Below are 20,696 nucleotides of genomic sequence, written 5' to 3'. Positions count from 1 at the left end.
GCAAAGCTTCAACAACAACTCTCGTAAGTCATCCGAAATTATCAACAAATTTCAAACAATCAAGATATTTTGCACAGTTGAGAAAAAAGAACGACAGTTCAGGGATCAAAGATTTCTGTCTTACACGTCAAGATGAAACGGTTAGGATGAAACACTCTCTTCTTTTTTATACAATCCTCTTTCATTTCCGTCTTGTAGTTTCAATTTTGTAATCTTTAAATTACAATTTTTCCGGATAGATATCATAATTCTTAAAGCCATGAAGAAATGATTTTTAAAAATTTGGATGATAAACAAGAAAATAATAATGACAAGTGCTTTACCAACATAATTTAACTGTTTTTCAAAATGTCAAGGCAGACCAACACCGATTTGATGTTTCCAGTTACTAAAGAGGGCTGCCCTAATATTAGGACTGAGATGCACCACGAGTCGATCATTAGATCTCATTCTAGATTGTCTTTCAAATTGCTGTGCTACTTCAAGATAAAATTTATTTCGAAATTTTTGATATCCTTCCATCTTCATGATGATATTGGGAATGTTTTCCATAATGAAACAACTTAAAATTTACTCGTTATCAACCGGAATGATTAGGAGAGATTCGTATTGTTGAAGCTTTGAAGCTTTGAAATTAAAATTTGCTTTGAAAATTTTGGAAATAAATTTTGCTGAAGTAACTGTAGTGATAAAATTCAAAAAATATTCTAGGACTTTTAGCCCATCCTTTCTTTTTGTTGTAATGGTGTGCCATGGGATTAATCACCGTCCAAAAGCATCTGTCAGTTTTTTCCCGAAAACACCAACAAATGCTCTCGAAAGGCAACTTTTTGTTGTTTATCATCACACCATGTGTTCTGTTTTTACTCTATTTTTTTCCAGAATTCTTTATAAATACGAACTAAAAAATTTGGCGCTACTAGGGTATGCAGGATTGCAGTCAGTCACATGCTCCTGTAGCATTTTGCTTCTCTGATATGGTTCATTCTGTTACCATTTCTTAGAAATTATTGCGCGAGAAATTTATTTTAATAAAATTCCATTTCAATTGTAATCGGATTCTGCTGAACTGTGCCATTCATTTTTATAATATCAACTGAAAATAATTTATTTTTCAAATTTCATCATGTTCCATCATCGATCCAAGGGAATGCAATGCGGAAAGCATACCCGCAGAACTTGCCAATAATAAGTCCACATTTATGCGCCATATTTTTTTGTACTCGTATACATTAGTTATGCAAACTAGAAACGCGTCGAAATTTCGAAATGTGTAAATTTTGCTTTCAAAAAATTCGGATTCTTTCCTAGAAAACTTTTTTATTGATTTTTATAGCCGTGAAATTTCTTAAGATAAACGAATACGGGAGAGAAATTCAAAGTAACAGGAAAGATTTTAATAAGGGATGATTCCCATCGACTATTAAGATTTAGACTCATCTTATGTTAAAAGTTACTACATCATTCTCAAGTGCTGATTTTTTGCCGGTATCGTTTTATTCAAAGGTTTATTTACCATTACCCGCCTTTATACATGACATGACAGTGATATTTCTATATTAAATCGTGTTAGTTATGCAAATATTATGCTATTTCGTTTTTTCTCAAATTAATCTAATTAGCAAGTCATAAATATGAACAGTTAGTTTATTGCTTTTAAGTCAAAAAGTGCGGATAATGATTTTACGTTTTATGTTGGCAAAACGTAGAAATCGAAAGCGAATATTCGTTTTTAACTTTCGACGATAATCGTCAGAGATTAGATGAATTCCTTATTTTGCTGAATTCATTCCTTAATTCATTTTCTATCAACAGTAAAATCAAGAAAATACATCTTTAGACAAATTATTATAAATGGTGGTTCCAGCGATTCGTCTTTCCAGTGGTACGAAAATGCCAATCATTGGTTTGGGAATGTGGCTGGTTCGTCATATTCTCTTTTCATACAGCAATTTTCTTCTAATTGCCTGGCTTGAAAAATAGATGTTTTCTGCATGACATGAAACGTGCAAGCAGATAAACAAATGTGGTTTTCTGCAGTGGCACTGATTCCATTTGACCAGCTGATTCTCTTCAAGGCATCATTCTTTTCGGAAATATACAGATACCAGGAAGCATTAGTCAAGAGTTAAAAAGCCAAGTTTCAGTCCAAACCTGGTGAAGCAGCTGATTCAGTTCGATATGCACTCAACTGCGGATACCGGCTAATTGATACAGCCGCTTGTTATTTTAATGAGCAAGACCTGGGCAAAGTTTTGGACGAGGAATATATCAAACCTGGTAAACTGAAGCGAGAAGATATATTCATTACTACAAAGGTAGGCTTAAAATAAGCGAATGTATCACTGCACCTTTCCATTTTCTTTTCTTTTCATATACACATGAAAACAAAACACTAATCCATTACTTTACCATTCTTTCAAAGGCTTGGCTTTTTGTTTTCTCTCAAGGACATTGGTCACTATCTATCTTTCGTTGTATCTTGAGGATATGAAATCTCCATAGTTACAGATTTTTCGCTTTCATTTATTTTATCTCTTCAAAAAATATGTGATTCTTAGCTAACAAAAAGTTCAAGCTTTAAAAATTTGTTGAGGACAGTGATGAGGAGAAATTGGACTATCAACAGCAAAACAGCCAACAGCTAGTTATTCTATATACATGAACACTAAGTGCAAGAGAAGCTTTCTCGTCGGTGCAAAAGTTATTTCATATCTGAGAGATTTTGAACATAGTTCTTTACACATAGAGTTTTGTTGTTTTTAAAATATTTTCAATAATATAGAATTCCAACAATTGAAAAAGTAATCATGAAGGTAGACGATAACTAAATATTAAAATTACCTTTAGCAAGAATTCTAATCACCGGGAGATTTACAGCTGTGGTGCACTCATAATCGAGCGAAAGAAGTAGAGGGACAATTATGTCAATCGCTGGAGAAATTGCGGACAAATTATGCGGATTTGTATCTCATTCATATGCCGACCTCTTTTGATGTCAGTTCCTGATGTTGGCTCAGATTTCAAATTTTGAATTTATCTAAAATTGTTCAGACAGAGATAACGAGAGACTAGTTCAATCAGTTCTGCGGTCTAGCAAGAAATTTTTCTGCTCTCCATTTTCATTTACTTAAAATTTTTTGCAGCATGAAATGAAGAAGCCGGACACTTCAGATTCATTGGAAAAGCTGTGGACTGTTAGTTCAATGCACTTTTTTAAAATTTATTATCATTTTATCGATTTCATACATTTAAAGTATCTTTTAGTTTTTAATATCATTGAAAATAATTGAATTGTTATGACAATTTGCGTGAGTGGATGTTGGATGTTTTATTTTTTTAGGGTATGGAAGGGGTGTTCAAAAAAGGCTTGACGAAAGCGATTGGTGTTTCTAATTTCAGTATTAATCAAATTGAAAGAGTGCAAAATTCATCTTCCACGAAAATTCACAATGTTCAGGTTAAGATTCATCTTCAGTTTATAAAGGTGTTATTGTAGAAAATCCTATCTTTTGGAGGGAAAAGCTGTTCTAAACTTTCATTCGATTTAATTGATATTCAATTTAAATTTGATTTGAAATCATTAACTTATGTTGAAATATTCAGGTGACCAAAAGACAGTCTCTTACAAAGATTCAATGTAGACTTATTCCGTTGAACTCTGTGTAATTTCAGGTGGAATGTCACTTATACTTCCCTCAGCTTGAGTTACATAACGTATGCAAAAAGCATGGTATCTCATTAACCGCATATGCACCACTTGGGTCACCTGGGCGATCTAACTGGGAAGTTCCAAATAGAGGGTGAGATTTTTGAAATTTGAAATGATTTCAAATTTTACATTGCTATTTTCTTTGCTTTTTCACTTAATTTTTTGTAGGACGAGTTCAACATTTGTTAATTTGTTCACTGTTTTTGGTTTGATAGCAGTCAGTCATAATATCTAAAATTTACTTTTTAGGAAGATGCAATGGGCAGAAGCAAAAGCAGATTTAGAGAATGAAATAGTGAAAAAACTTAGCAAGAAGTATGGGAAAACCCCAGCCCAAATATGCTTGCGGTACTTGATTGAGCGTGGTATTTGTGTCATTCCAAAGAGTGTCAAAAATCATCGAGTCAAGGAGAATTTTGATGTATATTTTTGTATAATCTCTTAAGGCAATTTTAGAAAAGGATAGGGCGGTTCTGAAGTGGAATTATGAGACTTTATTGCATTTCAAGATCAGAAACAGAAATTAAAGTGATTCTCGAGAACAAGTGATTTTTTTTTTCATCAGGTATTTGATTTCAAACTCACCGAAAACGAAGTGGAAGAACTAAACAACATCAGTCATCGTCAGCGTCTTTTCTTTTTCGATTAGTAAATTTTTAACTTATTTTTAACAATTGGTTTGGATCTTGAAGAGTTTTGGCTTCAGAATTTTTAAAGTCTTTTTAAATGAATCAGCAAATCCTTTATTTAAAGTAATTCAAAGATTTATTTAAAATATTAAATTGACATACCGTTTTCCAGTATGATCAATCATCCGGAGGATCCATTTAAAAACGAACGTCAATGAAATGATCAACGATAATAGTCGATATTAGCAGTATTGTTCACCATTATTTGACATCAAATATATTTTTAATGCTACATACTAGTGGCTACTAGTTATAGCGTCCTAGCTCTTTCCTCTTTTACGAAATTTCTCTTATTTTCAATTACGCCCAACTTAGTAAATCATTGATTTTCTTGCTTCTTCTTGTTTCATGACGATTTTATGCACTTCACATCTTGCATTTCGGATATCGCGAAAAAACGATTATGATTCATGGTTTCAAAAATCAAACTCAAGTTCTAATAAGTGGTACCGTTAACTTTTTATAAACATTACAGTAAATTAAAACACTAATGGCAAAGTTGGTAGAACTCTTTATCACTTCCACTTACATTTATAACGCAGACTTTTAAAATGTAATTAAAAGAACGTTAAGAGCAGCTTTAATAGTATGGATATCCTTGCGAGGTATATATTTAGGGTCTAAATCGCTAAATAGAGATTTATTAATATTCCATTATAATGCTAGCTCAGTCCAAACCGCAATCAAAGGATGTTAAGAGTGGTTTTGATATACCGACTGTTATTTTCTCATAAATGATGGAACCTGCCGTGTTTCAGAGCACGAAATATTCAGTTGATTCGAGAAATAAAACAAAAAATAGCTGATTCAAGAAATAAAGTTGCAAATTTTGTTGTTTCAAAACTCAAAGCACAACAAAAGAACTGGGTGACTTTGTTTAGTGGTATCATTTCCTTGAAATCTTTTGATCTGATCCGTTTCTTCGGAACTTCAAAATGTGGTCGAATGTGATTTTTGCTTGCTTTATAAATCTTTGAATCCAGAGGAACTATACTTTATCTTTGAGGATTTCATAATTTGGTAGATTTCACCCATATTTTGAAAAACTTATTAAATTCGTTAAGTGCTCAAAATTTAAGTGAAGCTAGAACGGATATAAACATCACCAGAAAAACCAATGAAGTCAAGAAATGATTTTATTGTAAAATCGATTTTCAATTCATCAGACAAGGGGTTTTGAAATAAGAAAAAAATGCACGAAAAATGACCAGTCCATCAATAAAGTAGGAATGAATATATGAAGACTATCAGAGAACAACATGTCCAGTATAAACATGGCATCTTTCAATAGGCAGGCTTCGTTCAAAAAGAAACCGAAAATGTTAAATTCATCAGATTTCTGATTGATTCATCTCATAATATAAACCCTTCTCCTCCATGAGTTCCTGATGCGTACCTGTAGAGACATCAGTAATGTAAGATAACTAATATAGAATAAATTAAAAAACTATGTCAGATCTTAACAGGATCAGAAAATTCATTTGACTAGCAATAAAGAAACCTTCGTCATCAATTTCAAACAACTTTTTTTAGCAAAATCAAACCTTGTTCAGCAATTTCGCCATCAACTAGTACATAGATCATGTTCACTGATCTTATAGACGATAAACGATGCGCTACTAAAAAGATAAAAAAATTTTTAAGCGCACCACATAAATTCATTCCATCATTAATATTTATCAGTTTAACAAATGATATCTAATTTTCTGCCTACGCAATTCTTTTTGCAGCTGCAGAATTGGACATAAATTTTTCCATGCTAATTCCAATTAAAGATTTGTAACTCAGTTGTTTTCTTTACATTAGGTTAACTTGCCGTAAATGCAAGTACAATTTTTGCTGACTGACTCGAGAGCACTTTGCACTGCCTGTAAATCAATATATTTAAAATTACAAAGTGTTGTCAAGTCTTTGTATGTTCTTGAAGCCAGCTTCTTCAGTTGAATTTATAAAAATTGCTTTGATATAAAATTAAAAAAAAGCATCCAAAGAAAAGTCGAATAAGTTCAAATTCCTATCAAACCTTTTCGCTTGCTGTATCTAGGGCGGCGGTCGCTTCGTCGAGTAACAACACTCGCGGTTCTCGTATTATTGCTCTTGCAATCGCAATCCTCTGCCTCTGACCTCCAGAAAGTTGAGCGCCAAATTCGCCAACCTCGGTATCATAGCCCTAGAGTTGCATATACCTTCAAGAACTATTTTATATCAAATGAATAAATAATTATTAGCAGAGCAGAACTAATCGGCTATTAAATACTTGAATTTCAAACGAATGATGAATAAGTATGAATTGTGATTTGAAATATTGCTTATTTCTTTACTCTTACTTGTGGTAATGATAAGATAAAGTCATGTATATTTGCAATTTTGGCTGCCTCTACGATTTTTTCTTCAGTTGCTTCATCTTCCGGCAAGCCATATCCTATAAATACAATATACTTTTAAAATTCACTTTTTCTAATTTAGAAACCAACTAAAAAAAATTAGCCATCTCTTATTCAGTACCATAACAATCTGTAAATTAAAATTTCTACATTGAAGAACGAATGGAACTAGTGGAAACGAAACGAAACTTCGCTATCCTTTCGTTCTTGTTGAACCGTGAGTAAATTAACCAATCGTTCTTAAAAAAAATACCTTTTTCACAAATTTTGCATTTCGAATGAAATATTTGCTACTGCGTATATAGTAAATCTTACACGAACATGCAAGATAAGTTATTTAATTACCCATTCCAACTGATATTAAAAGTGTTGATATTAAAATAATATTCACCTATATTTTCACGAATTGTAAACGAAAAGAGAGTTGGCTCCTGCCCAACCGAAACGACGACCCGCCTTAAGTATGCCGGATTGATTTGTTTCACGTTATAATTGTCAATGAGCTGTAAATTTATGTTTATTGAAAGGATTTTTCTTATTCTTTTTAAAATTGAATCATTTACAATAAAATTTTATACATGGAGATAATGAAAGAATGCATCGCACCACTTCTCCTTTTGTCGTACTGTACATGCGCTGAAAAAGTGCCAGAATGGAACTTTTTCCAGAACCAGATGGACCGACGATAGCTATTGAATCACCTGGTCGAACCTAAAACAATCGTTGATAGTATTTCACTGGTTTTTTCTTTTTTTTTAACACTCGGTCTTTGATTAGATGAATCGAATTCGATGATTTAAAAAGCCTTAATAATGATTCATTAGAATTCTGAATCATTCTTAAAGGGGAAAAAATTCTTACAGGGAAAAATCAAAATTGATTTGATAGCAACAAATCTAACCTTCAAAGTAAGATTGCGAAGTACAGGATAAAGAGGTCGAGACGGATAACGAAATTCGACATTTTTTAGCATTAATCGAGCAGTTGTTTTCTAAAATAAATTTCTTTTTTAAATATACTTTAATATACAAATGAATTAAAGCAGTTAAACAGGACACGCACATATCCCGTTATCAGAAAAAAACAATTCTCTTGATCACAATAAACTCCGAGCAATCTTAAAGACGACTATTCTCTTAACCGCAAGATATCTGAGGCCTTTTTTTTCTGAAAATCCAAATTTGTAGACCAACCGGTCGCAGACCCTCATCACTCAAGTTATTCATGTCAACGGCAGTTTCTTTAATGACATTGAGAATGTTTCCTGACGCCACCCGTGCTTTCGATATATCATTCATTGATGCTATTAATTGACTGATGAAATTGGCACCGAACTGCGTCAATAATACAACCCTGCATTTGGCATTTTTAGATGCATAAATCTTTGTGATATTGCATATTTTGAAATGACAAATTTGCCAAAGTTTCTAAATTCTTCAAGAACTGAGATAAAGTTTCTTTTCCCAACCGATGAACACAAACCTTAAATAATTGAACGGTGTAATTTCATTACTTAACATCATCACCTTTCCAAAATGTAACGTTATTGCAATCAGAATATATGTGAAAGAGAATTGACAAGCAAATACAAATGAACTAATACAAGACTGTCTTTTCATGGTCCTGTAAATAAAACTGATATAATGTATTTGATTCAGTGTTATTGATAGAATCGTAGGAGAGTCGTGAGAAAGACACCTGGCAAAATATGTGGTAGTAGCTTTTATTCTGTTTATGCTAACAAATTTTATCAGCTTACTTCTGTAGTGGTTTCAATGTCTCGTAAAAAATATTGTTGAAATGTTCCTGAAGAGTATAAGCTTTAATTGTACTCATATTCGATAGTACTGCGGTAGCCAGCTGAAAATTATTGGAATATATCGTGAAATACCATTAATATGACCCCCCACTAACAGGCATTTTTGCATCACTGGCTGATAAAACAAAAATTTCACTCTTTGAAAATTAAAAATTTAAGAAATATCAAACATTAGCAGCTTCTTTTTCCTGCTCGGCCATTTGTCGTTGTCGCTTACTTGTTTCTCGTAACTCTACTAGGCGAAAGATGAAAAAAGCTGGAAACTGGAAACCACAGATGAGCGCTAGCTTCCAGTTTATTAGCAGTGCAATAGTAACTGACACCGTGGAACATATAATTGCAGGAAGAAGCAAATCCAACTTATCGCCAAGAGTCTGAAATTGAAGACAACAATATGCTCGTTACTCAATACAAAATCATATGAAATCATGAATAACTCAGACAAAAGTATGAAAGACTAATAAATCATTGCAGTATTTGGGTTCTAGAGATGCTTTAAGCCGGGTAAATATCAGCACAATACACGAAAAATCATCCTTCCATCTTATCAGTAAGTTACCTACAACGCATGAACTTAATCACCCTATTAAGCGTTGCAGTATCAGACATTAGCTTATGAACCAGTCTTCCAGGTGTATTGGCTTCTTCATCAAAATAAGCTGCACCATGTCTCAATATCTTTCGAAACATTTTGTTTCGCAAGTATCCACAAAAACCATGTCCATATAATGCGATGAATAAACGCTGCAAATATTTATGAAGTAACGAGCTATAAAGTTTACACGGTTGCCCATAATGTCGCAGTTCGATATCTTAGAGATGTCTTTGTAAAATGAAATATATTAGCAGGTTAAAATATTGCATCTTTAACCGATCAGGTTAGGAATTCGGGAAAGCAAGAGTTGGAATGAATTATTTCGAAATTTGGTCAAAATTTATTAGGATTAAGTCAATTTGAAAATACTCCGACTGCCTCGAACATTGTTTTAATAATGATTAAAGCTGTATAAACTGCTGCGGTGATAAACACTTGCTGGGCTGTTTCTTCATTTGGAGCTAGTGCTATCTGCAAATCAATCATTTCATTCATCGAATAACTTAAAACAGAGATGAACCGTTGCAAACAGAAAGGCAGAGGAAGATGGCTGTTAGCAAAATCGTTTGTATCAGAGTCGATCTTTGATAAAAAAAATTTTTTTAAGGATTGAAAAAAGCTTTATCAAAAGGCAAGAACAAAATAGACTAGCCTCAAGTACTGATGAAACTTCGAAACAAACAAGCAGAAAAAAGAATCCTCGCAGAATGGTCACTGGAATGGCTACACTCAAATGTGAATAACCATCTCTGTAGCTCTTGATTAAATTCCAAATGGCATTGAAATTGGTTGTTTTTCCAGGGAACTTAAATATTTAATTGCTACAACATACTTTTTCCTACCTTAAAGCATATACTTCGAAGTGATTCGTTGAGATAGCACTAGTGATTGATTTTTTTGAGAAAAATGGACAATTTTGAGGTTACAATCATTTTCTTCAATAACTTTCAGGTTATAAAAGATTATTAAAAACTTGGTCTGGTAATTTCATTGTGTGCCAGAGAAACGAAAATCCTATTAGCATACATCCTAGAAGTTTCCTTCAAAAAAATCATCTACCAGAATATTGCCAGTAACTCAGTCAAGTGAACTTTTTAGGGACTCAGTGGTGCACGATTGATTATTCTTGGTATAAGTAAATGCTATATAATGAGAACTGGATAGTAGTATTAGCCTTAAAGCCTTTACCGAAGTTTGATCATCGTAATCTTTATCATCCATTGCTACTTCCATAATATTTGTCTTAAAAGGTGTATCCATTCTATTGCGCTTCTTCGACATTACGGGCAATGCTAGCTTTGCACGATCAATACTGAGTACAGAATATGATTTGCCAAGCCGTTTATGAGCACCCAGCGATGAACGAGCCCAAGCACGACGATATGTTTCAGCATCCTGAAATACCATCTATCATCTATCAGTGAATTTGCATATGTCAAAGTAATGAGATAAGTTAGTTGAATTTATGACATTGATAAAGTTGAAGGATAATTCTGATTTAGTTAGTTCCAATTCCAAGCAAATCCCATCCGCACGGAAAGCTTTATAATTGTTATTAAAAGAAATGAAGAAATGACAAGCACCTACTATAAAATCTGATGGCATCATAGAGAAATGAGCAGCCAGGGAAACTTTCGACCGTTCACGTGAATTTGCTGTCAATTTATCGACAGCCAGAGAATCGAATTTCTGATCGTTATACATCCGGTGGAATTTACCTTCTTTGTCCGCCAGCAATTCTTCTGGACTTCCTTCTTCTACAATTTGCCCACTTTCTAGAACGATAATACGATCCGCATTTCGGACAGTACTCAATCTGAAAAGTAGCTGAAAATTGACTTGTTGAGAGCAAAAGTTGAAATTCAATCTGTGAAGTAGCTGAGAGTTGACTTTTTGATAGTAAAAGTTAAAATCGATCTCTATGTCACCATCAAAGGTATCGAGATACCAGTAGAGAGACAAGTCTGAAAGTTCTGCTCTGGATATATTTCAGAAAACTCTTGTTGCTTATAGGATTCTACCGAACATACAGAGGAAGATTTTAGGATAAAATAAGAAAAGGTTAACGAACTCCGAAAATAACTTTTAAATTCTTAAATGAATCCATCCTACTCAAGATTAATTTTCTGTCCAACATGACCTTTTTTTGCCAATTTTCTGGTCTTTTTTATAGCGACACCAAAATGACAGGAGCGTTATTCTTCCTCGTTTGATCCTTCACGTCGACCCGAATGATAGAACTATTTATAATGAGTTAAAGTTAAGTCATATGATTTGGAAGCTCATACTAATTCGGCAGGATGAAAGACATAATTGTATGACTTCAAGACTGATATACTAGCTTTCTCTCCCTGTGAGGCTCCATATGTTTTACACTCAGGTACATTCTAAGAACTGTAGGTATTTCATGAGCTCGAAATTGCATTGAATTTCTCAGAGGACGTAATTCATCTTTGGAGCTCAATTATCATTTTGATTTTGCATAACATCCTGAATCTCTGAGTAAGTCTTCTCGACCCATATCATGACAATGTTTTTGTTTTTTTGTTCAAAGTGTTTTGTTGATTATTGTAGCTGAAGGATTATTATAAAAGATTAGCACTTATGTCAAAGAAGGACTGATGGAATCTTATTCTCTGCAAAGATACCTTCACGTATAGATCTCGGCCATATTTTTTTCCATTTTTATTTTTGTTAGAGTTAATTAAGTCGTACAAACTGTAATCCATGCGATTAATTTGTTGAAGAAAACATTTCGAACCCCTCGATAATTAGCTCATATCAGAGGGCGAAACATCTATCCAGATTTATTATTAATGTTTTAGGAATGTGCTAGTAATTCATGCTCAAATGAGTCTTTGGATAATCAAAAATAAAATGGATTAATATGTAAAACATGTCTTAACTCATCTCTATTCCAAAGACTTTATTACTTGGATGAACTTGATGCCAGAAATCAAGTGTGATTCGGAGGAGTAGATAGTTTAAACGATTGCGATAGATAATTTCTCTCGTTAAGATCACTATAAGTGTAACTCTTCAATTTACAGAATAACTAAATTCCATACTACTAAAATAGAGACAGTATACCAAGAGGACGATGTCTTTCGATCAGCTTACATAAAATATATTCTTCTCTCTCTTCAGCTAAATGGTGTGAAATTCTTCCCAACATGTTCAATTACAGTATGATGTTACCGATGTGCTATTGTGATGGTAGTAACACCTTGGCTGGCTGCGTCGATAGCTTTTTGCACCTCAACTTCGTGCTTCGTATCCAGTGCTGATGTTGCTTCATCAAATATCATCACAGATGGATCACGGATTACTGCACGTGCAATAGCTACACGTTGCTTCTGACCACCGGATAGTTGCAGACCTCTTAAAATATAAAAGAATTAAATAGAGGACATACATTTAGTAAATTTATTCTGCCAGAAATCAATTTCTAAATTCGACTTCCAAACAGTTTCAAAAAAATTAAAAAGAATAAAAAAATAAAAAACGAAAGGGCAATAATGTTCATTCACTATTAGTAAACAGCTTTCAAACATAATCAATAAATATGTATTTATTAGTGAATACAAAGTTGAAAGTTCAAGCAGTTAGTCACAGCATGCAGATATATGATATTCATGATTTTTTTAGGGAAAATAAGTCTTGACGTAAGCACCTGTCACCGACGCGGGTTTTCATGCCTTCAGGTAAGGTACAAATAAATTGCCAAGCTTCTGCTTTTCGAGCCGCCTCATTAATTTCTGCTTGTGTTGCATTCAAACGTCCATATCGAATATTATCACTTATTGTACCTGGAGAGGTAGGAATAGATAAAGTAAGATTGTTATCTTTTAATTTCTGAAAACAATTTGCATTTCCAATCACTTTTAACAGTAAAACTTCATGCTTTTAATCTAAATAACAATAACAAAAGCTCTTGATGCATTCCCTATTAAAGTTATCAATACAAACCGTCAAAAAGTACTGGTTCCTGACTGACTAAACCAAGTTGAGCTCGTAAATTGTCAGGATTGAGTTTTTTCAAATTGACGCCGTCTAATATGATCTGTAATTATTACACAAGTTACGTAAAAAGAGATAAAAATGGTTCGCAGAAAATTTGATCCTAAGTAGCAGATACAAAATGACATTCAGGTCATAGCAGACAATGTAAGCAGCTTCAAAAATACCAACAGTTCCGTTGGTCGGATCGTAGAATCTCAACATTAGCGCCGTTATTGTACTTTTACCAGATCCACTTGGTCCAACAATCGCGACATGTTCACCTGCTGATACAGTAAATGATACTCCTTTCAGTACCTGTAATTCTCAACTTTCATACATTACAAAAGAAGTAAAATCAGACATGCTAATTGTTTATTTCTAAACTCAAGCAAGCTAACGAAACTCTCGAAATCCGATAATTAACACATGATACCTCAATATCCGGCCTGCTTGGATATGCAAAACTAATATCCTTGAATTCAATAGCACCATGTCCACGTGGTGCCAGCATACTTTCACTATGCTTATTGATGTAACACTCAATATTCGGTGTTTCAACCAGAATCGCATGCATTTCATTAGCATTTTGTCGAGCAGTTGAAGCACCATTCATGTGGAAACCAATACTGATCGATGTAACGCACATATACAACATATTGATCGCTAACTAAATGATCAATCATATCGGTAATATGAGTGTAGCCAATTATACATGCGCGAAAACTGATTGTAACGTATGTGAACGTTTGACAGGATTTATCAATCAGGAAAGAATGATCTCTGCGATTGTTTTATTGATACTGATAATGGAATTAGTGATTATTTTATGATTTATCAACGTACTGCAGCAAGGCGACCTGGATTGGCATCATTAACGCGCCACATGCCATAACATAAAGCTGCGGTAAAAATGAATTCAGTTAATAGAACCTAAAAATGTCAGTATTAAAAAAGTATATCAGCTGTTGTTGACTTTTACTCACATTCTTGTTTTACAATAATTGTTGCATTTACAGCTACTGTATATAGAGTGGAATTTTATTTTGAAGTAAGTTGATCCTGTATTATTAACAAATTTTAATCAGGTAGTATATCTAATCTTTGATCTAACACATAGAAAAAGAGAGATGAAAGGTCAGATGCCGCATTAATCAAAGGAAAACTGTAAAATTTAAGGAAGCAACTTCCTTCTGATCATTAATTTACATATGTTATGGTACCTGTGCAAGTGCATCGTAAATGGATGATGCAGTGAGGCGCTGTTCCGTCATTCGATTCAGTTCGATTGTTAACCGCTCGTACCTAAAAGGTGCCAAAAATTTAAAAAGAATTATATGTCCATAACATGCTTACATAATATTGAATGAATTTAAAAAAAATAGACAACCGGTTCTTCTTACTTGTTGATCGTTTGTTTTTGAGCGGCAAATGCGATAACAGCTCGTATACATGAGAACGTCTCCTGCACCAGATTCGTCATCTTCGCCAGTAATTTCTGTTCCTCATCACGAGTTTTACAAAACCACTAAAATAACTGTGAAAGGAGTAAATGAAGAGAAAGAGATATGTTTAGTCTAAAACTTGAATCCTTACTTAAACATGGCAAAAATTAAGCAGTGTTAGATAAGTAGCAAACATTCTGGAGGAAATAAGTTTAAAATACGACTTGACAAATGTGAACTGTGACCGTTAAGTTCATTTCATAACAAATACTTTCGTGAAGAACGTTATGAGTCTTTTTTTTTTGGAACGAAAAACAATTCCATAAAAAGTTATGGTGCGTAAATGATTGAATAGCGCTGATGATCAAAATGTGTGGCAGTGTTTGTAATTATTACGATGTTAATTAAATCACAGGGAAAGATAAATAATAAAGGGAAAAAGTAAACTTTGCTAAAAATAAGTCTTGTTCCAATTAGTAATGGTAGTGCTGCGAACATCACTAAGGTCACATCCCACTGAATATAAAAACAGACTGATGAAGTGACCAATAAGTATGCACAGATGAAGATAACCATGGGAACATGATCAGCAATACCTTGATAGATCGAATCTGCGTGACTGAAATTATGACATAACAGCTATGATGTGTCTTTTAAATGATGAGAATTTTACTCCACTCCAATTAAAAATGAAAGTAAAACTTCTCTAAGGTTTTTTAAAGATATATTTTGATGAAACAGAAAAAAATGAAGTGTATCTTAGGAAATTCACAGATTTTATCAATAATTGGATGATGAAGAACAATATCAAATGATTCACTCATGAAGCATAGATGCCACTTGTCCAGAATGTCGCGACTCAAGCCATGCCACATCCATGTGCAATAATTTTCGTATGTAAGCTTTTTTAACTCGGAAAACTTGCCTGATACCAGACACTTCCCAAGCTAAGCGCTGTAAAAATTCAATTTAATTGGCTGGTAAAACAATTTCAAGTGAATGATAGAACATAAATTGAGAATTTGAATACGGAGCAAGCCAAGGTAAACTATTAACAACAGTATCGATAAAATATTGAAACTGAAATTTCGAAGTGATAGCTGTTGATAAAATTGCGATAAAAATAACAGTTGCACCAAAATGGAGCTATCTGTAATAACCGCGAGATGAAAGCAAATCTTATTCATTGATTCCGGAACAGGATACAAACGTGCTTTGATAATCTGTATGAGAATGATATCAATTTCTTAATATCTTCAGAATGTCCTTGATACTTCAAAAAATCATAATTTTTACTTGGAAAAAAGCAGCAATAAATGTGGCCACCGACAATGATAACATCATAACGAATGCCGGTGTAGCGGAATATTCAAATTGAGCATCTATTTGAGATTGTCGCGCCGGTGCATCGTTAGAGCCGGTAAAGTTAATCGGATTGAAAGCGTCATTGCTGCTTAAGTTAGTTCCAACTTTGTTCAAATCAAATGATTCGAAATGTTTTGCCTTCTCCAATTTGTACTGCTAAAATCAGTTAATATTTGATCCATAAGTACGTCTAAATTGCTAATTAATGATTAAAACGCATTTATTACATTTCAATATCATTAAAGCACATTCGAGTAACCGGTTTCGTCGTGCAATTTGATATCACGCCTATCTCAGCTAGAGATCAAAAAACACATTTTTTGAATATTTCCCATTTCACATAAAATCTCATATATTTCAAATGTTAAAAAGATTGGTATTTTCAACAGTCAACTGAAATTTTTTAAGTCGAAGATCAGAATTTTGTTTTTATTAGTTTCCTCAAATTTCCTCAGTCCTTCTTTGCATTTTTTTCGTGGACGGTGAGGTCAAAAGTACCAAATTAGGCAAATCCTTGAAATTTCTCGATGATTATTAAGCCATTCAGAAACATTGGATTTCTTTATTTCCAATGTTCGAGCTTAAATTTTTACACTACTTTCAATGCTATCTTAATCGACGTACAGTACGCTGTCATGAAGTATTCTCTCGCCGAGATCAAACATGGCTAAATGAGTAATTGAGAAGTCGGTGAATGTAAGGTTTGAGAGTTAGGTGACTAGAACTTGTCACTTCTTGTCACTTTCACTCCGTAAACTATTTCTTTGATGTAATAGAAGGAGATTGCTCTTCACATTTCGACAATTTACCGTTTAATCTTAATGAGAGTTAATGAAATTCCTTGTAAGCGTACTTATCAGCATGGCGGTAATCGATGATTGCGTATCTGTTAATTACACCCGATACAAAGGTTCATTCCAGAAATGGATCAGACGACGTTGTTGCTGCCTTCTCTGTCAATGAGCAAAGAATAAAGCGCCCATTTCATTTCATTTTGTTTGAGAAAAGAATTTTAGTTTCTTCATTTCCTTCTACTTCAATGCCATTCTCACAAATTGTGAGAGGAATAATTGTTGACGTAAACTGAGCTGTCCCATATTTTTAGCTTTCCATTTTCTGGTTCTTCACAAACATTCATTCATTTTAGTGATATTTCTCAAGAGAAACAAAAACAAATGAAGAATGCTAAGAGCAAAATCATTCGCAATTCATCTTCTTAACTAGAGCTGAAGTGTGTCATACAAAATATAACATAACGATTGGCTTGAAAGTTTTGCACATCCATTCTTAAAAGATGAAACAATATTAATTTCTGATAAATGTTGTCAAATATATGCAAGGGATGACGTCATTGTATCATTTCTCATATTTAGTTTGAATGTGACTATTCCATCCATATTCATGAACATCATAGACGTGAATTTAACGTGAATTTACGTGAAAGGGACATCTTGAACCAGCAATACTGAGGAGACAAGATTTTTGCGCATCATTGACTACTTGTATAAAGCTGTTGAAATGAGAAAGGATTTCGCAGTAGAGCAACTCAAAGTAAAGGTCTGAGTACTTTATGATACTTTCATGTTGAAGGTCATTTCCAGTTTTGTAAAAACATCGATAAAATCTACATGGAATGTTGTATATGCCAAATTGCAATGGAAAAAATAATTGCGGTATAGCGCAAATTGCTAATTACCGAATTTAGAAACGCTATTCCTTTCAAGCATTTTACTTTGCTTTTTCTCTGAGCAATAGGAATTCTGGGGAATTTTTGAGATATTCATGTAATATTGATTTGCCAAATCGGATTTCATATTGATATTAAAAACTATGTTTAACCTCACGAACGATGGAAAGTGAGACGAAATCGCCCATCACAAGCCATACAAAGGGTAGAAGAATAGCTTGAACAAGTGCCAGAACCAGTCCAATTATCATTAGCTGTAAAACTGATAATGCAGTAATTTTGACACAGTTACTTCCCAACTGATAAGGTCAAATGTTTAAGAGAATTTATGCTTAAGCAAAAAAAGCAACTTTCATAAATGAGAAGTTTATAAATGATGTGGTTAGAATCAGTAAGTTAAAAGACATATTAAAGAATAAAAGATTATCCACCTGAATATCAACTCTGTCGGCAAAACTATAAAGGCTCCAAAATTCGTTGCTCGGGTTTGACCGTTTTTTGATACCCATTGCTGAATCCAACCCTCCACCAAATTTGAATAATCACCCAACTCGATTAACCTCTTAACCTTTTTCAAGTCAATGTTTTCCCGAATAATCTGAAAACTAACCCATTAATTAATTCGATCGAAAGGGTCCAAGAATAACGTTGCTGATAGTATAATGACCATAACCAATAAAGGATGATTATCATTTCTATGAATGCAAATACCTGCTAATAATAAGCAATTTACAGTAGGAAACGGGGTCAAGAAAGAACTTTTCATAAGGAATAAACATTAGGAAAAGGGATCATTGTGAAAAGTACCTTCTGATTCCTATTTCATCACTATACTCCACTGATACAAGAAGAAAAACATATTTGGTTAACAGAAGTTTCATCTAATCACTGCACATCTCTTAGAAATTAGAATTAAATTTCTGAGTTTTTTCTGTTAAATGTCATTTCTACAGTATTATTCTGTTAGCAATTATTGAAACAATGGAAATTTAAGAAGAGAGAAAGAATTTGATATCAATAAAATGATGAGAGCTTTTTTTCTATTAATTCTATCAGTTCAAAGAAATTAATCCGCGAAAAGAAAAGTATTTGTCAAACGGTTAATGAGCAAAATGATTGTCTAGAAGTGCTGCCACAAACTAGAAATTCAATAATTAAGACAATGACGATGAAAAGACTATTACCTGTTTAACCCACCTTCTCTTCTTTTCCCCATTATGCAATGCATGTGCGGTAACGGCGATTGCAAGTAATACTGATGATTTCTGTAATGAACGGCCAAATTTCATTGCACCAATTTTTGCAAGCATTAATTGCGACGAGAGGTCTGAAGGAAATGCCACGTGGAATGAATAACGATCGTACAAGGACTAAAAGACATCTCTGATACCTTGTACTGTACTGAACGCAAATGTATTGCTCATTTCACTTGGAATATCATTTTCAGGGAATTCAATATTGGAATATTACGAAGATGCGCAAAAAGCCATCTTCCGCTCAAAATCAATCCATCCTTAACTGAAGCTTGTTCAACGCTTGTCAACGCTCAACGCTTGTTTGAGCTTGTTTCAACGCTTGTTCATCAACGCTTGTTAGTATCACTGATTTTTGTTTCTCAATGCGATTCTGGCTGAAGGCAAAAAAAGGACAGAGAATATAAAGAAATTTTTTCGAAATTTCATATCAATTGTACTGTTAAGTTATCATTTGTGTGTCATTCATTGCAGTGTGAAGGCTTTTTTTTTCCTTGTCGCATATACTTTTACTTCTGTGTCGGTGACAACGAAGCTTGATCTGTAAAGTTATTTTGTTGTGGCTATTCATTTGTTTGTGATTTTTGAAACTTTCAGTTTTATTGGACAAGCTTAGATCCTATTGTACATTTCACCATATATTCTTGAAACATTTCATCACTATCAAAATAATGTAACAAAAAAACTATCACTGAAAATGGCGAAAATTTATTCTACACTTGAGATAAATTAAAAAAGCTTTTTCAAATTCAACGAGAAAATCAACTTTTTGAGTGAGTCAAAACCGAAAGAAAAACTATAGAATGTAATTAATGATACGATGAAAGTACACTAAACAAAGTCAAAGGCTAACTTGAGGAAGGATTTCAGTATGTTTGTAGAAAAAGTTTTCAGAAAAAATATGTAAACTTCATTACTATAAATTTCAAGACAATTTCATGACAACGATTATTCTTTACAAAAGGTAACGTTCGGCAACTTGATTTCCTAATAACAGTGGTTTGATATCAGAAGAAATTCATTTAAAAATTATGTATAAATGTTTTTGAAATATTCCGTTCAGAATGATCGTTTACTAGTCGAAAGTTATTTCAACTAACAAAATATTTAATAAAATGACTTAAATTCTTGGCATCATAGCAAGAAGCAAAGGTATATGTATGTATAAGCGTATTAAAATTGTAAGCAGAGATTTCATGGTTTGTTCCGAAATTAAGAGGATGAAGCCACAGATTCCGAAGTGGCGTTTTTGTCCGTATTGACTTTTATGGAACTTATCCCTTTACTCGTTGAAAGAATTTGAATGAATGGTGGAAGGGAAGACAAGAAACCAATCCACTTTTGACTAAGTTCAGTTTTCTTCAAATATTATCTTTCTTAACTATTACTTTGTCGAATATAACAAATTCAGTTGATAAAACCCCATCTCTCACAAACTTTCTGAACCTTGCACTTTCCAGTTCGTTCATTTCACCTAAGTTATTACTGGACAAAGTGAATGGGTCACATGCGACAGGTCAACTTCAACTTCTCATCCACCACTTTCAAGTTATTGCAATAATAGTTTGCATATATTCTACAAAATAAACAAATTATAAGACGAATTATAGGATGAATGTCGTTTTACAATGGAAATGAATATTCAGCAAATCACAAAAGATGCTGTTTGATATTCCCATTTAATCAGACCTTCTATAATTTACCGCTACTATAAATAGGAAATCAGTTATATGAAATGCGATCCAGTT

At 33.3% G+C, this 20,696-nt stretch overlaps 2 protein-coding genes across 2 annotated transcripts; one reads left to right on the top strand and one right to left on the bottom strand.

Annotated features, from left to right (window-relative positions):
- Nucleotides 1-45: 45 nt before the first annotated feature.
- On the top strand, nucleotides 46-4,559 carry LOAG_00382 (oxidoreductase; the record flags this gene model as incomplete). The annotated part of the gene is made up of 10 exons (XM_020445416.1): nucleotides 46-140; nucleotides 1,841-1,923; nucleotides 2,148-2,318; nucleotides 2,881-2,997; nucleotides 3,147-3,197; nucleotides 3,344-3,460; nucleotides 3,676-3,803; nucleotides 3,962-4,133; nucleotides 4,278-4,360; nucleotides 4,514-4,559. The coding sequence occupies exons 2-10, from the start codon at nucleotides 1,855-1,857 to the stop codon at nucleotides 4,557-4,559; spliced, it is 954 nt and encodes a 317-aa protein (XP_020304120.1). The 5' UTR covers nucleotides 46-140; nucleotides 1,841-1,854.
- Nucleotides 4,560-5,571: 1,012 nt separating this feature from the next.
- LOAG_00381 (hypothetical protein) lies at nucleotides 5,572-19,119 on the bottom strand (the record flags this gene model as incomplete). The annotated part of the gene is made up of 33 exons (XM_020445415.1): nucleotides 5,572-5,797; nucleotides 5,946-6,020; nucleotides 6,218-6,269; nucleotides 6,425-6,571; nucleotides 6,729-6,823; nucleotides 7,177-7,288; nucleotides 7,392-7,496; nucleotides 7,687-7,776; nucleotides 7,979-8,138; nucleotides 8,268-8,408; nucleotides 8,545-8,645; nucleotides 8,775-8,978; nucleotides 9,187-9,348; nucleotides 9,569-9,666; nucleotides 9,848-10,004; nucleotides 10,388-10,594; nucleotides 10,787-11,015; nucleotides 12,398-12,580; nucleotides 12,873-13,008; nucleotides 13,169-13,262; nucleotides 13,391-13,516; nucleotides 13,635-13,868; nucleotides 14,045-14,131; nucleotides 14,422-14,503; nucleotides 14,602-14,726; nucleotides 15,091-15,262; nucleotides 15,464-15,597; nucleotides 15,940-16,164; nucleotides 16,908-16,961; nucleotides 17,848-17,949; nucleotides 18,201-18,293; nucleotides 18,880-19,022; nucleotides 19,086-19,119. The coding sequence occupies 33 exons, from the start codon at nucleotides 19,117-19,119 to the stop codon at nucleotides 5,733-5,735; spliced, it is 4,224 nt and encodes a 1,407-aa protein (XP_020304119.1). The 3' UTR covers nucleotides 5,572-5,732.
- Nucleotides 19,120-20,696: the final 1,577 nt, after the last annotated feature.

The sequence above is a fragment of the Loa loa genome, assembly GCF_000183805.2.
Source record: "Loa loa unplaced genomic scaffold supercont3.36, whole genome shotgun sequence".
In the NCBI taxonomy this organism is placed as follows: Eukaryota; Metazoa; Nematoda; class Chromadorea; order Rhabditida; family Onchocercidae; genus Loa; species Loa loa.
Note: the sequence above shows the minus strand (reverse complement) of the source record. Positions and strands in the feature narration are given on the sequence as shown.